We start from the raw sequence: 16307 nt of genomic DNA on the forward strand, positions 1-16307 counted from the left end.
CCAATGCACAAACCAATAATAAAGCGCCAGCAGCTCACCTCAATCAGATGTTCATCAACAAACCTTATACAGACAGCCTAAAACGACAGTTTGGCAGAACCTCGTGGCAGTCAGTGCAGCATTCTCCACCGCTCTGCAAAGTTCGAGTGGTCTAGGCGCCTCAGTCCGAGTCTCTGTTCTGGTCTCGTCGGGCTTCCGATCTCGCCTCTTGCTGTATTTTCTTGACAAGTTCGAGGGCCGCCTTAGGTGTCGGTAGCACTAACGTCTGTTCCTTCCACACCACTCGCAGTCGGGCAGGATACAACATGGAATATCCAACGTTTAATTCTCGCAATTTGGCCTTGACCGCTGTGTATTCCCTGCGTGCTTGCTGCACAGCGACCGTATGATCGGGGTAAAATTCCAGAGTGTTGCCCTGGTGAACGATTTTGCCTTTCTCCCTTGCAAGCCTTAGAATCACGTCTCTGTCTCTGTAGTTTAGGATCCTCGCAACTATCGGCCGGGGCGTGGCACCTGGTGGTGGTTTGGGGCCTAGCGATCTATGGGCCCGTTCCACAATGAAGATCTGCGATAAGGCTTCCGGTCCAAAGATATCCCTGCAGAGCCCTTCAACATACTGTTCCATGCGGCCCGTGTTGGTGGATTCTGGCAGGCCCGCTATTCGCACGTTATTGCGCCTCGAGCGCGCTTCCAAATCCTCCTCCTTTGCTTTTATTACCTCCAGGATGCGCTCTATTCCCGCGCATTTCGTGGTGGACGTGCGCGCCTCATCCTCAACCGCAGAGATCCTAGTTTCGGCTTCATCCAGTCGTTCTCCGTGCTGTTCTTGTCGGGCAGCCATGCCATCCATCCTGCACGTTAGATTGTCCAACTTTCCGTTGATGTCCTGAAGATTTGTTTGGATCGCTAGTAGTATCTTCTCCATGTTGGTAGACAGTGGCGAGGCCGAAGACCCGCCGGCCTCCGCTGCGTCATCCACCGGCTTAGACCCCTTCCTATTTTCAAAGGACAGCTTTGGTTGCTGTTTGTCTGGCTTGCCCATGGTGGCGGATGGTGATGGCGCCTTATTCAGCTGGGGTCTAGCCGCCCTCGTCACTCTGGTCGACGTCGCCGTGTTTCCGTCTTGGTGGCAGGTAGCAGATGTATTCAATGGCTAGGTCGTTCCCAAGGTGGCCCCCTCCTGCTGTAGCTGCCCTGCAGTGTTAGTAATGCGAGGTACACCTGCCAGTACTGCAAAGTCGAGGGTCAAGAGTGAAGGTTGCGCACGTGCTCTTGCAGATAGGGCGCCCTGTTGTGAATCCCTCCGGGGCCACCGCCCCCTGTGCGTGTGGTTCGCTGCCCCCAATGTCTGACCTTCCTCCAGACTCCTGCTCTGTGATCCACGAGTCGGCGGACGCCAGAAGGCCCCCAATGTGTTGTGCCCAGATGCTATGCTCGCTGTGGTGTGCCCAGAACCGCTATGAGCCGGTCCGCCGTTGGGACGCCTCGTTATAGGAACAGGGGCCCGATAGCGTTAGGCCGCCGACATCGCCATTACTGGAGGGGGTGCCGCCATCTTGTCAGGCAAAACAGGCGGAGTGGTGGCGGACTTCGCCGCTATCGCTCAGATTCGCAGCAAGTTGCTCATGCTCTCCGGCTCTGGTGGTCCGTGTGAGTGGATGGGCGCTGATGCTGGGGTTAGGCGGCTCTCTCGCTCCCGCTCGCGTCCTGCTCGCAACGTACCTCCAGGCGGCCGCCGGCCATGTTGTCAGGCAGTCCGATGCAAGTCACCGCGATCTCGGTGTTTCTCCGCGATGAAGGGGAAGCGGCCGCCTCCGCACACATCCAGCTGTGCTCCGCATTATCCCACACTAGTACGTGGTCTTGCAGGGTGGATTGGTGGGGTTTTAATGGCAACGGATCACATCGCGTGATATCGCCCGGCGGAGCTGCAGTTCAGGCAGCCATTCCGCTGTGCGCCCCCTAGCGCCTCCCAGCTGCCAGTGTTTACACACACTTCTTTGCACTCCATTCAAGAGTGTGCTAAACGTGTTGACAAAAGTTAATCTTGTCAAAGGTGGCTTCTCTACCGATGGTTCCAGAAGGGCATCACGATCATTATTAGAGGCTCTTTTCCAGGCTTGCTTTACCAACCGCGTTGGGTACTGCCGGTCTTTCAGTTGTTCGGACAGTGTCTTAGCATGATGTTGAAAGTTATCCCTATCTGAACAGTTCCTACGTATATGTAAGAATTGTCCTACTGGCAAGTTTTCACAAAGAGCCTTCGGATGATGACTATCAAAAGTCAACAAATTTGTTGCCATCGGTTTTCTGTATAATTCACTGCCTAGTCTGCCTTGCGATGGGCAGATCAAGATATCAAGGAATGGCAGACTTTCAATGTTGTACTCCACGGTAAACTTCAAAAAACTGTTTTGTGTATTCAGCCATGCATGAAACTCTAAAATCATGGCCGCTGTACCTCACCATACAACAAAAATGTAATCTATGTAACTTTTCCACAGTAAAATCCGGTCCCGGAATGGATTACTGGGGTCAAGTACACATTTTTGGTCGAACAGATGGACATATAGATTGGCCAGACTAGGCGCAAAAATGCTGCCAATCGATGTTCCAGAGATTTGAAGATAAATGGTATCTTCAAATCTTACGAAAAATTCAGTCATGGCCAATCTGGCGCACTCCATAATGAAGGGCACCGGCGTGATGGTATCCTGATCAGATCATTGGCCTCCAGTACACCTCGTATCGCTTCCAGGGTCTCTTCCTGAGGAATACAGGTGTATAGAGATTCAACATCGAAAGAGACCAAGAAGTCAGTCTCTGTGTCAAATCCAATGCCTGGTAATAATCTCAGAACATCCTTCGTGTCCTGGAGATAAGTAGGCATTTCTTTAACCAGCAGTCATTAAAAATGATCGCCAAAGGTCGATAAGGGTTCCAACAAAGACCCTATCCCTGAAATGATGGAATGCCCAGGAGGTGACCTTTGGGTCTCATCAAACACAGCACCCAGCCTCCCCCGTTCTGTCATATGGGTAGAATGGCCTTTCAGCAGTGAAAAATGGTAAGTTTTTCACTGTCAGAACATAAGACACACCTCCGTTTATGTTCTGCCTTTTACCTACACTGCACCCAGCCCAGGCATTACCTGTTACCTTCCACAGGGGGATCCCCATGTGTATGTAAAAGGGAAAGTCAGGCCTGACAAGTGGGTACACTTGTCAGGACTACATGCTAACTTAGCATTCTGCGCGCAGGCCCTACACTGAAGGCCTGTGTTCCCTTCTCTATGTGATACAATTTTATTTATCTTTATTTTTTTTCTCTGAAACATGTATATTCTTTCTATGTAATTATGTATCTATATATTTTAGTACTTTACCCCTACAAAAGAAAGAAAGAAAGGAAAAAACCATTCAACTCTCTCCAATACACTACTCTGTCTCATCCTATATATCTCTCATTATATACTCTACCTCTACTCTGACTCACCCCAAACCTCATTTTACTACTATGATCTCACAAATAACACTATCTGGACTCTCCTCTCCTCTATCCCATTCAGTCAGACTAACAGACTCACATGCCCAATGCTCAAATTAACATCTTCTATTTCCCTATACAAATCCACCACTAATCCTTTGGGTTCTGGAGGAGCATGCTTCTCGCCGAAAAGTGCTTAAACGCCCCTTCAAGGGTAGTAAACAATACTGTAGGAACTGGGGCCACCAGCTCTCCATGGGGTAGCATGGCTCGAGCAGGAAGGCAGCCAGGGGCTTGTGTGTAAAGCAGCTACCTAACACACTCATCCAATGAGACACACAGTGGGCGCAATAATGGAGACCACACCAGTAGTTGTATTTGAAAATCAAGATTTTTTTTTTAAGACTTTGGAACAAGCAAGTTATGCATTTAACTAATCATTAGTATTTCATTTAAGCATTTCATTAGGCAGTTGCAGTAAGACTTGTCATTAAAATAATAACCAGCTCATCTAAGCAGTGAAACCTTAAATAACATAGCCTGCCGCATCATACTCTTCGGCAGGCAAAGAGGGTACTTCCATAAACCTGGAGGATCCTACAAGAAGCGACCATAGCATTGCATTAAAGTAACACATTAAACCTCCTATGGACGCCTTCTAAATTACACTTCATAGAAAGTGATAAAACATTTCAGCAAGTACTTTCAGTACAACAGATAACTTCGAAGAACACAGCCACAAGCCTTTCTTCTTGTGAATACTGATCGTTTTGCGACCCAGCATCAGATCATCACAATACCATTAGAATGAATCAATAAATGTCGCAGTTGGATCCCTTCAGGAAACTGTAGAAGCCCACCCCTGCAAGAAATTCAGTACAAGGAAAAGAGCGTCTCCTAAGCAGCCCTGTGTACAGTTAATTAAGCATAAACCAAACCGGTGGCGTAGACTGCCACTAAACATCAACCACCAATGTAGCGTCAGAGTTTACTCTCGCCGGGAATTATTGAAGCCCGCCCCTGCAAGAAAGATCCGTACCAGGCACAAATCACAAATCCCCACAACCATTAGCAGGCATGTATGGTTAATTCGAAGTATGCCTGGCTTCAGGCAGGCCCAGTTATTCTCGCGGCACATAAAGGGGCCAACGGGGCCCAGTCTCAGTTCACCCCGGGGAAGGGGCGACCTCGGGCCTCTCCTGGCCTACCGCCCTCCTCCCCGGGGGTTACCTTATGCTCTTCGGCCTGATCAGGGCCCTTGCGAAGGCTTTGCGCTGGGGAGGGTCCGCAACCCTCCCTGGGGCCTCCCTCGGCCTGGCGCGGTGCAGGGGCTGCTTCTGGGCACCAGTGCCAGGGCCGGGGCAAGGCCAATATGTGGGGTTGAAAGGAGGGGGCACTTAGGCTCCACGGCACCCTCTGCGATGTTTCCGGGCCGTTTCGAGGCTTCCTGCAGCCCGGCGCGGTGCAGGGCGCTGGCTCAGCACACCGCCGCCGGGGACAAGGACACTCACTGCGGGGCAAGGCGGAGGGGCTTCTAAGGCTCCTGGCCCCGCCGCGAGGAGTCGCAGCCTGCTCGGGGTGCTGGGCCTACTCTATGGGGCTCGGCGGGGTCCACCAATGGCTGGAGGCTGGGGCGCGGGCGCGGCCAATGACGCGGCAGCGCTCCCGCTCACGTGACCAGGGCCCAGGCAGGCTTCAGGCCTAATGTGGCCTGACGATCTCGGTGCGGCGGCCCTCTCCTGGCACCGGGGGCCGCCGAGGGGGGGGGTGAACGTCGGTGCCAATTGAAGCGCAGGGACAGGTGGCCACAGGACAGGCCAGCAGCGCCTCCAAAGCGTCGCGTGGCCGGCGCCGTCTCCGCAGGGGCAAATCTCCTCAAGTACCTCAAGGCGCTAAGGTACAGCGCTAGCGCCGATGCAGAGAAGCGCCAAGGGGCAGTTTCAGTCAGCGCTCACGCGGGGGCTTCAGCGTGAGGACAGTCAAGCGCTTGAGGGGCACTTTCACAGCCAGACTGGACAGGCAGGCAGTCTCTGACACAGCGCTTGAGGAGGGGAACCGATTACAGCGTTATTCACACAGTTCAGTCAGGGGGAGACAAGTAGGCCCAGCTGAAGGCAGGGGATGCGCAGGGCAGCACAGTCCAGTACCTGGTCGCTCCCCCAGCAGTCTCTGGTCACAGGAAAGCAGTTTTCTTGGCGCTTGGACGGTTCTGCGTCCTTATTTACTTGTTTCTTGAAGTTGAAGAGGGGGGGGGTTGAGTTGGAGGCTGGATGAATTTTTCCTCAGTCACTGCAGATGGACACCTCACCCAACTTAAGAAGCAGCACCTAAATCCTGTCACTCCCAGTAGCATAGGTTCCTCACTAACCCCTCCCGCCTAAAACTCCTGCGTGGGTTCCCCATGTCAGTGAGGCCCCAACTGACTAGAAAGTTTCCCTCCCTTTCCTTATATAGCGTCAGTTGGCAGTGGCAGTTGGTGTCACCTCCCCTGTTCTGGAAGGTTCCAGGAGATTCCCTCATTCTAGCTATGGGCAGGCTGGCAGGCTGGTATGGCAACATTGTTTAAGGGTTCCAGCCAGCTCCTGGCTACTAGAGTGCACCTATACAGACCACGCTGCAGTAGTAGGGGTCAGTGGCAGCCATGTTGGGGGAAGAGAGCACCTGCACCCTGGCATTGATTAGCAATGGGAGGGTGCCCAGAGTCCTAAAGCCAACAAGAAGTACAGCACAACCATCCCTAATTTTGTGTGTTGAGAAGACAAAACTGCTTCTGTAGGAATGTTCCCAGGATATAGAACTCTGTTTCCCAAGCAGTCAGAAAAGCCTACAAAAAAGAGCTGAAAATTCTCACATGGAGGGAACATGGATCATTCTGAAATCTTATATTAAAATAAGTTCTATATATATTTTATTTGAATCTATTTATATGTAGTATCTTTTTTCAAGGTTCTTTATTTATTCATAAAGGTTTATATAGCACGAACATGATCCCGAAGGATATCAGAGCGCTTCACAATTGGAGGGAAAGGAAGATAATAATAGCAGTACAGGCATCAAATAGGAATATCAAACAAAGCATTTATTTAGAAGTTAAACAAAAGGGGTAAACAAAAAATAAGACAATAACTGGTGCATAGTGATCTAGGAGGGGAGCAAATGATGAGTAAAAAAAATAGCACCCAGCTATTAGATGCATTAGATCAGACGATCCAAAGCCCTTTTAAGGTACAAACTTGTTCATAAGGAATCTTTTTACTTCCAATTTGAAAGCAACCTTGGAGCAGGTTCTGCGTATTTCCAGTGGGAGAGAGTTTCTGCTCTTCGGCGCAGAGCTGGAGAAAGCACGGTGACAAGTTCTCTTTTTGCGAAAGATCTGTGGTTTCAGGAGGAGCGAGTTAGTACCCCCTCCGGATAAATCTAACTTTTGCGCCTGATAACTGAGTGCTTTAAAATGGAGGGCTTTGGGAGACAGGCAGGCAATCTTTAGCTGTATTCTTGCTTCATAAGGCAACCAATTTAGGGATGTTAGGACTGGGGAAATGTGTCCCTGCATTTTTGTTCACTTCCCCCTTTCTTTACTGTTTCTTTCCTTTCTCATGTACATCAGTCACCTGATATGTACATGTTTAGGGCTGTGCACAGCCTTTGGCTGTGAGCATTGGGGATGGGAATAGAGCTTCACCATGTGCCTCATTCTCAACGGATGAACAACTTCCAGGGTTTGGGTGCATTTCCAGGCCTTTGGCTAGCCCCCACTTCCATTTCTAGCGGAAAGCCAACATCCAGGTGATTAGATTTTGGCCTTGGGTTCTTGGGCCCAAAATGTATGGTTGGAGAAAAAACTCCCTCACTAAACCATTATTGCTTATGTTTTTTAATGTGGGTTTTCGAAGTGCCCTGGAGTGTGAGGACTGAAAGGCCACGTATACAAAAAGATTAACCCTTTCGTGCACGCACTCCACTTTAAAAAAAAATGCTAATCCATCCAACTACTGAAAAGATTTACCCCACAAAAATCATGCTTTCTGAGCTTTGCATTTATGCAACGTTTGGCATAAATGCGTTCAGAGTTTGTTATAGCAGCGAGCAAACTTTCATATGGCAGCTAAACGGGAAAACACTTTTGACCACCGACCTCCTAAATATTTTTATCCTGCACATAGCAGTATGAAAATGGTCATACCGTATGTTATGTTAGAATGCCAGATTTGGTTCGATCAGTACTTGGAGGCCAGTGTAATAGGAAAATCTAACCAGCATTGGCATAGCCAATAGGTCTTACCTTTGGGACCTTTTAAGTGTTTAGCCAGAGCTATTGGCTTTGCCAATGTGTTTAAGCTATGTTCTAGAGCAGTGCACCTATGTTTTAGAGTAGTGTGGCTGCGGTACCGCATGTTGAAAAGTTATAGCAATATAAGCATTTTTGACTTTGTATATAACCAAGTAAACCTAATGTACAAATGATTTACCCTATTTAAAAAAAGAATTGGCATATACAGTGTTTCCTAGTTTGTCTGTCCTTGTAATGCTGGAGGCAGATACGGGCTGTGAGCCAGTGCAGCAATTTTTGTGGCCGCCCACCTCCTCAGTGAGTCCTGTCCAGAGACAGTGGTTAGTTTGTCTCCCTCACCAATTAAACTTGCTGTGGCGACGCGTGGTCATTGATTTACTGCAGTGTGCTCGCCGTGTGCTGCAAATATGCAGTGCATTTTAAAGATGAACTGGGGTGCTACGCTGACGAAGGGAAATGAACGAACATGCATAAAGAGCTGTTTACAATTAAAAACAAGTAAACAGAAAGAAAAAGAAGTCCATCAACCTAATTAATTAAAACCGATGAGCAATACTACGCGTAACAGGGCCAGTCGCCAGGCACGGGATCCACCTACCAAAAAGCAGGACAAACAATAAAATTAGCCTCTGAAAGGCAGGGAAATTATAAAAGCACACAAAGGAACCAATGGGAAGGCAGGGGTGTGATCAATGCCCATAGAGGAGATACTGCATGTCTCGCAGCACATGCACGCTGACTCAAGGGCTAGACCTAAAACTGCAGTTTTAATAGAAATTGTGGCTGAGTCGCATCTACACACAGGTGGCCCCCTACCCATGTAAATAAATAGTAATACACATTTGGTACTAATATAACATGAACTGCAGTAGTATAAAAAACTTTTTTCACAGAGGCTCATGGAATATTTTCCATATTTCACAGAAATGAAATCTCCGTGATAGCCACTGCAGAGCTTCACCCTCGCCGTTTGTTTTAGTGAACTCTTCATGAAAACTAAAGCTAAACTTGAACATTTTATTTTGCAGTTCGTGGCCACGGATAGCTGCACCTTGCCTTGCAGGAGAAGCTGCAACCATCTCTGAGCTTAGCTATTGCTGATTGATTAGCTATCAAAGATTGCTAATTAAACAAAGTATGAACATTCTAAATGCAGTCAGATCCATTGTCAACTGAACATTGGGGCCAGGAGTACTTTAAAAAAATCTGAACAAGTTGCATATTGTTCAATCAACAGTCTGTTAACGAAAGCTGAATATTCTAACTTCATTTGGGCCGTTTGTTAACTCTGCCTAGCTCGGTGTGACTTTATCACTACGGTCTCTGTATCCAGAATGTTTATTTGTTTTTTTATTTGGTTTAGTTAACCCCTTCGATGCTTGTGACGGAACCATTCCGTCATCAGTCACGGTTGGGCTGTGCTGGTGACGGAATGGTTCCGTCACGACCACACCCATTTCAATGAGGGACAGCACAGGAGGGGAATTCCATTAGCAGCGAAGGTGTTAAGCGATATCTGTTTTATCTGGAAACCTGAAGTAATAGCTACATAAATAATTTCTCTTTTGTTTACCGCAGACCGCAAAACTGTATAGTTTAGTGTTGGTTATAGCAAATCCTGTGCACACGTTTCAATGTAAATAGTGCAAGTTCAAAAATGAGTCGAGATTCAGCGTTGTGGTTGATAAGTTTTATCCTTAAGTATAGATCAGTACAGGCGAGAAAACAACTAGCCTAGTTGTTTTCTATTGACATTCAAAAATGTGCACAGGATTTTCTATATAGTGTGTGGTGGGGGTCCGTTACACTACCCTTGCAGGGGCCGTGTTTTGTCTGGGTTTGTTCCCCTGACCTGTTTGCTTCGTATAAATCCGATTTTTTTAAACTTTACATGAATATCGCACACGCTGAGCGCCAAATCTTCCTGTCTCCAACTCAAACCCAATCTCTCCTTTTCGCATAGTTTAGTGTTGGGACGGAAAAGTACTCTGCATGGTGATGGGCGTGCCTCCCTTCCCAACTGTACTGTTTCTGGATCCCAAATGCTTTTGTTGTCATTGGTAAACATAGATCATGCATCTGCGCCATGACATATGCCTGTCTCACTGATTGCTACCCTGATAGTGGTGGAAGGTTACTGCCTTCACCAGAAGTTAAGCAGCACAAGCATGCTAATTCTCAACATTAATAAGCATAGAATTCTGGAAACAGTCCCTCCCTGTGCCTCGAGTAGTGAATATTTCTAAAGTGATACAGTACGGATGGGGGAAAGGGTGTTAATGAGTAGTAATGAGGAAGTACCAATTTTGTAGTAACTTCTGGGAGTAGGAATTCTGTTATTGAAGTGGGGCAGAGAGACTAATGTAAACTGATGATCAATGGTTTCAAACAAATGGAATCTAGCGTACAGGAGAGATGTATGTGCAGGATGGGAGGTGTGTGAAATACAAAAGGAGGAGGACAGTGAAGGATGGTATAATACAAAAAGCGTTAGAAAAGAGGAAAGTCCGTATATTGACACTATCTTATCAGTTAATCTTCGATAAAGCATCTATGCACGATCTGGGACCATGCAGCCCTCAAGAACATACGAGGAAATGTCATTAATGAGAGATAGTCCGCAAATAAATCCGTGTAGTCCATTAAATAAGCCTTCTTGAGATTAGTAAAAGTAGAAGGTTTTTTAAAATAATTAAAATGCAACACAAAAAGCAAAAAAACTGCATGGCAAATCAATATATGGAATTTGCATAATGCTCAATCAAAATTCAGCAAAAAGTCTGACATGAAGTCCAGTTTCAAATAAAAATATTTTAAATCCTAACTAAGAGACCGACTGATAGACCTGTTCTCAAAGAGTCTGGGCATAACAGACTTGGCTCACCTCCCAAATGGAGCCTTTTTATAACCATTCACAGTGACAATAGAAGTATCTGCAGAAGGTGATCACATTTTTACAGAGGTTAACAAATAAGAATACAGATTGCAATGCCACATCCTCTAATACCGTTCCTGAAATAAATATTATTTTAGCCCCTTTTGACTTCATGTCATCAGCTGTGACCGTACAAAACTAGTGAAACTCAAAACAATGACCAATAAATAGCCTTACAGTGACAAAGGCATGATGAAGAACCTTCAATTGTTAAGAAAGGAAAACTTCCTCTGAAGTTCTTCAAGAACAGCATGTCCACGCAATACAGAGACATTTTGTTATGTGCAATGAGAGGAGAAATGAAAACATACATCATTGCTGTGTTGAGATTCAAAATGGATACCGAGCTAGTTTGAGCCTAGTTTCGTCAAGCATTGGAAAATACAGTTTTATAAAGTGATTTTTTTTTTATTTTTAATGCAAAATTTTCATGATGTTAAGCATTTATTAGCAAACAAAACAGGTGATAGACCGAATGTGGATCAATGTCACACATTCATCCCAGTCCAAAGATCTGGGCTCAAATCCATCGTTTTTTTGCACTCCACACCACCCTGGGTTAGACAATGGCGATATGCAAATCAGCTCTGACCCTGTGCCCCATGGGAACAGTCCAGTCCGAACTACAAAAGCCATGTCCTTCCCAGAACGGAATCAAGCATCCGAGGACCGGACCGGTTTCGAAGTAACACCTCATCAGCCCGGCTAGCTTGACTCCAGTGGTGTGGAGTGCCTGGGACCCACGTCTGAGCATCCCCAGCGCACTTATGGCGGTATTTGCAAACAAAACAGGTGATGGACCGAATGTGGATCAATGTCACACATTCATCCCGGTCCAAAGATCTGTCCATCAAATTGTTTTTTGTAATTTTCTCCCTGAGTGTACTGGGGTAGCTCAGACGTGGGTCCCAGAGCCTCCACACCACTGGAGTCAAGCTAGCCGGGCTGATGAGAGGTGTTACCTCGAAACCGGTCCGGTCCTCGGATGCTTGATTCCGGTCTGGGAAAGATATGGCTGTTGTAGTTCGGACTGGACTGTTCCCATGGGGCACAGGGTCAGAGCTGATTTGCATAAAGCCATTATCTGACCCAGGGTGGTGTGGAGTGCAAAAAACGATGGATTTAGGCCCAGATCCTTGTACTGGGGTGAATGTAAGACATTGATCTACATTCTGTCCATCAAATTGTTTTTTGTAATTTTCTCGTTAAGCATTTATTATTCACAAATATCTTCCAATATTATGTTATTGCCAAAGGATGTTGTAGAAAGGGCATATGAAGGGAGATGCAGGGTGCGTGGGAATGCAGTTGACACTGCAAGAGATGGATGTCGATGGATTCTGGATGAGTTGGATTAAGTCGAGACTCCAATGCTGTGAGTGGCATGGAGTCTGTAAATAGATGGAGGAAGGTTTTAGTTTAGTTGGAGGAATGGAGAGGGGGAAACTGAGTAAGGGGTGGCTAGTGTCAAGAGGACCATGTTAAGTTGGTACAAGGACAAATTGTTGAAAACAAATCAACCAGTTGCCCAAAACAGGGAACCGGATCATTTCAATGGCGGTTTGCACACTTCCTTCAAAATATCACTCTGGTAGAACTTGGAAAGTGAAAAAACCTCTTACAAAGACATTCTCTTGTAAGTGTTTGACATTGTGACTGTTTGTTTTTCTTTCCCTTTCAGTCTTTGTCTTCTCCCTAGATGTTTTGATCATTAAGCTAAGGACAATTTGGCCCAGATAGATTTTACAAGCCATGTCCAAAGCCTGACCCTTGAAAATACAGAATGACCTTCTCCGATCAAGTGGGTCCAAGACAGCTGTCTTCGTTAAAGCCAGGAAAACTGTGTTTAAGCCACACATAACCACTTAATTGTGTTACAAAACTGAAGATGTCCTTCAACATACCATTTATTGACAGCTTTCTCCTTTGTAGGTCCAACCCTCTGCCAGAAAAAATGACCCTCATGAAAGGCTCCTTCACTTACTCCAGTGGTGAGGAGTATCATGGCGAGTGGAAAGAAGGTAAGAGTTAATATGATGGGGTTTATCAAGAGTGGATGGGAATTTGATTCAAAATGGGGAAAAACATGGGAACATGCCTTACTGCTCTTTATGTACTTTTCAGATATCCACCATCCCCAGAAGTCTGAAAGATCTTGTCCTAGACTCCGAAATAGTAGAACTCCTTTCCCATTGTAGTGTACTATTGCATCTATAATTGATGAAATAACTGCATATGGCATATTTCCTTCCTTTACATTATTACATAGAGGACCAGGGAAGCCAGTGCTGAAAAAGGAATCCAGATCTGGTTGATTCACAAAAGCCTTTTTTTAGCTTCAAGACTGACTTAAAGGTCATAACTTATACATGTGCACATTTCCTGTTAATCACAAAAGCCTAGGTTTCACAGTGTGAGATACATTTGTCTAATAACTTGGTGTGTCTTTGGTCTCTGCGCTTGGGACATGACTCTTACTTAAGTCTTCTGGTTAGCTCAATTCCAAATGCAAGCACAATAAAGCGAAGCGGGACTCAACCTCATCCTGCCACTCTGACATCAAGGAGAAGTGACCAGGGCGTTAAGATGTAACTCTCACTCCGTTGAGGTTATCCGTTACTGAGCAGATTCCTCAGATGGCCCTACCAGGCCCCGAAGTTTAAGCCGTCGACAACCCCACAGCAGATCGAGGCCATCACAGAGGCCATGTTAGAAATGTTCAGTGTGCTTTTGGCTTTCTCTGCCTTGCTGTCAGGCCCCATGTAAGTGCAGGGGCCTCCAGTAGGGTTACTGTGGTAGGTTTGTCCCTGCCTCAAACTCTCTCCTTGGGATCCATTACCGTGCATGTAGTGACTCCAGTGCAGACTTCTAATACATTCCCACATTATGTGGTGGTTTCCGCAACACCAGTGCCAGCACCACAGGTTCCAGATGATGTCCAGTGCTAACATCTATGTTGGACCCCCAAGCCAACATCAACCCAAGCTCGACTAATGTTGCACTATGAAATTACAAAAGCGCACCCAGTTGTCATGCAGCCTCTTATCCTGTGCTTCTATTATGTCCCAGCTATCCGAGAGGCTCCATTATAATTTTGACTCTAATTCTGTCCCTGTGCTATAGCTGGGTACACCCCAGAATGTTGATGATGATCTCAAAGCGAATCGCTTGCTCCTCATTAAACAGTTGATGCCTTGCTTGATTTGCAAATGCCAGTGAGCTTGAGGCCTCTCCTGAGACTGAGCTTGACTCGCCACATTGGCCTCCAGTGGAGGCGAGTGTCTCATTTGCATTGGTGGTCTGGATGGCTTTCTTCACCTAGTCTGGCATTCCACTACATAAATACATTCTGTCTGAGCGCATTCACTCATGCTCTCTGGGATATGGCCACCGAGATCCTCCTGGCAGTCCTGGAAGATCTTACAGCCTCTTTGGCCCAGACGATACATAAAGGGCGAGAAGCAGCAAAATGTTATCTGTGCAAATTTAGATACCAGGGTTTGCCTTGGCAGGGTGATTAGTACCAGTGTGATCCTTTTGGATGTCATGAATGAGTTCTACTCTGTGTTCTGGCGACATGTAAGCTTTGCAGATGGACATGCTCTTTGATGTGTCTCACCTCTTCAGTGAAAAGGCGCACACAAGTTTGGAATGCTTTAGAGAGTAGAGCTGCAGTACTTACCTTGGTGCTGTTGGGCCCTGCTAAATAATTTCTGCACCATTTTTAGAAATTTGGGAGTTACTCCAAAGGGCTAGTGTATAGGCAGAGACCACTTTCCCAACAAATGCTGCAAAAGACAGGCCAATCATTTTAGAGTCATGTATGCGGATCCGGCATGCAACGAGCCAGCCATCTAGGGGGGTCAGGTTTACAACTCCTCCTTTCATGGTACAGCAGCTAACAAAATTATTTAGGTTACCCTCAGCAGAGCACGCCCAACCAGTGGGAAGCAGGATCTGACACGTCGTTCCTGTTTGACACGTCCTGCAAATTATTCAGAAAGATTGTTCTACCTTTTTCTTTATAGCAAGTCCAATATCCCTCCAACACCAAGGATGCCATAGGGCGAGTGCAGTTTCAGAGAATGGCCACTACTGCCTTCTCCAGTGAAAGTACACAGGAGCCATAGGTCTATTTTGGACCTCTGGCCCCTGACTGCCTTTTTGCAGAAGGACAAATTCAAAATGCTCACATCAGCTCAGATCCTTTCTGCCCTGGACCAGGGAGATCGGACGATGTCCTTGGTATTGCTCAACGCGTATTTACATTTTTTTTTTAAAACACGCCCTGCAGCTCCATAGATGTTACTTGCAGTTCAAGGTGGTTCAGGAGCATTTTCAGTTTGTCATGCTCCACTTTGGCCTCACCAGTGACAACAGTGGTTGCTGTCCATCTTCAGAGATCAGGAGCTCCTGTCTTTCCATACTTTTACTGGCTATTGAAGGCAGGTTCACATCGGTCTCGGTCATAGACCTCCTTCGGATGACTGTGGAACTTGCACCAAAATGATGTTCTATCATAACCAAAGCAACGTTCTACCTGAATCCATCACAGAAGCTCCCTTTCATTGATTGATCCTGGATCTGGTGGAGTTTAAGGTCTTCTTCCCCTTCTTCAAGTCCGGGAAATTCAGGCTATTATCCGGATGTTTCAGGCTTGATCCTGGATTGAGGTGGGTGGTGGCTCTCAGGCTTCTTGGCCTTTTAGCCTTGTTTACCCTCATTGTCATCCATGCCAGGTATGACATGCATGCCTTTCAGTGGAACTTATTCGCACTTGACCCAACATCAAGGTCACCATTCTGCAATGTCTAGACCTGCAGTTGTGGTTGACCAATCAGTCTTTCCTGTGGCAGGACACACTGACCCCCCCCCCCCCCCCCCTACCCAGAGCTGAAAGTGATGACCGATGGATCTCTACTGTGTTGGGGGGTGACCTGGGTGAGGAGGAAATCGGAGGCCTTTCCAGTGGAGGGCAAGCCTGCCTTCCATCAGGGGGAGACTGAGGCAGGTTCTCACGGAGCACAACACTGCTATGTGCTACTGGACCAAGCACAGTAGTGTGAGTTCCGGGTCCAGTGCCAATATGCTTCGTGTCTCTGGAGGTGGCTGGAGTGCCAGGAATTCTTGCTATTCATCAGCAACCTTCCAGGGATCACTGAATCCCAGAGCGAAAGAAATGAGCAAACTTAGCCAGGTAGATCCCGAGTGGGGAGAGCCCAGTGTCAACAATTTTGTGTGTTGAAGTTTTCATAAAAACACTTGTTGGGAGATTTATTCCACTGGAATGGAACCAGGAACTCGTATATGCCTTTCTGCCGCTGCCTTTCCAGTCTGAAGGAGATCAACTGGGCCCAAATTATCCTACTGTCCCTGGATTGGGCTTGGAGAGTGTGGTAACTGGAGCTCCTTAGCATGAGCATCTGTCCTCTGGTTACCACTTTGGGAGGACCTCCTGTCTCAGGATTACGACAGGATCAACCACTGAAATCTACACAACTTACACCCCCACATGGGGAGAGTAAGCAGCGACAATTGACTGCTTTGGAGTTGCTGCCCGAAGTAGTAGATGTCTAACCTGCCCCTAGCCCACCC

At 46.9% G+C, this 16307-nt stretch overlaps 1 protein-coding gene across 1 annotated transcript in view; it reads left to right on the forward strand.

Annotated features, from left to right (window-relative positions):
* The window catches only part of MORN4 (MORN repeat containing 4), a 111220-nt gene that overhangs the window by 57039 nt on the left and 37874 nt on the right, over window positions 1-16307 (forward strand). Inside the window, exon 2 of the mRNA XM_086922621.1 lies at window positions 12645-12733. Coding sequence (XP_086778747.1) covers window positions 12667-12733 — 67 coding nt within the window. The 5' untranslated portion in view covers window positions 12645-12666. The remainder of the gene's footprint in view (window positions 1-12644; window positions 12734-16307) is intronic.

This window comes from Lissotriton vulgaris, chromosome 5 (genome assembly GCF_964263255.1).
Source record: "Lissotriton vulgaris chromosome 5, aLisVul1.2, whole genome shotgun sequence".
Lineage (NCBI taxonomy): Eukaryota > Metazoa > Chordata > Amphibia > Caudata > Salamandridae > Lissotriton > Lissotriton vulgaris.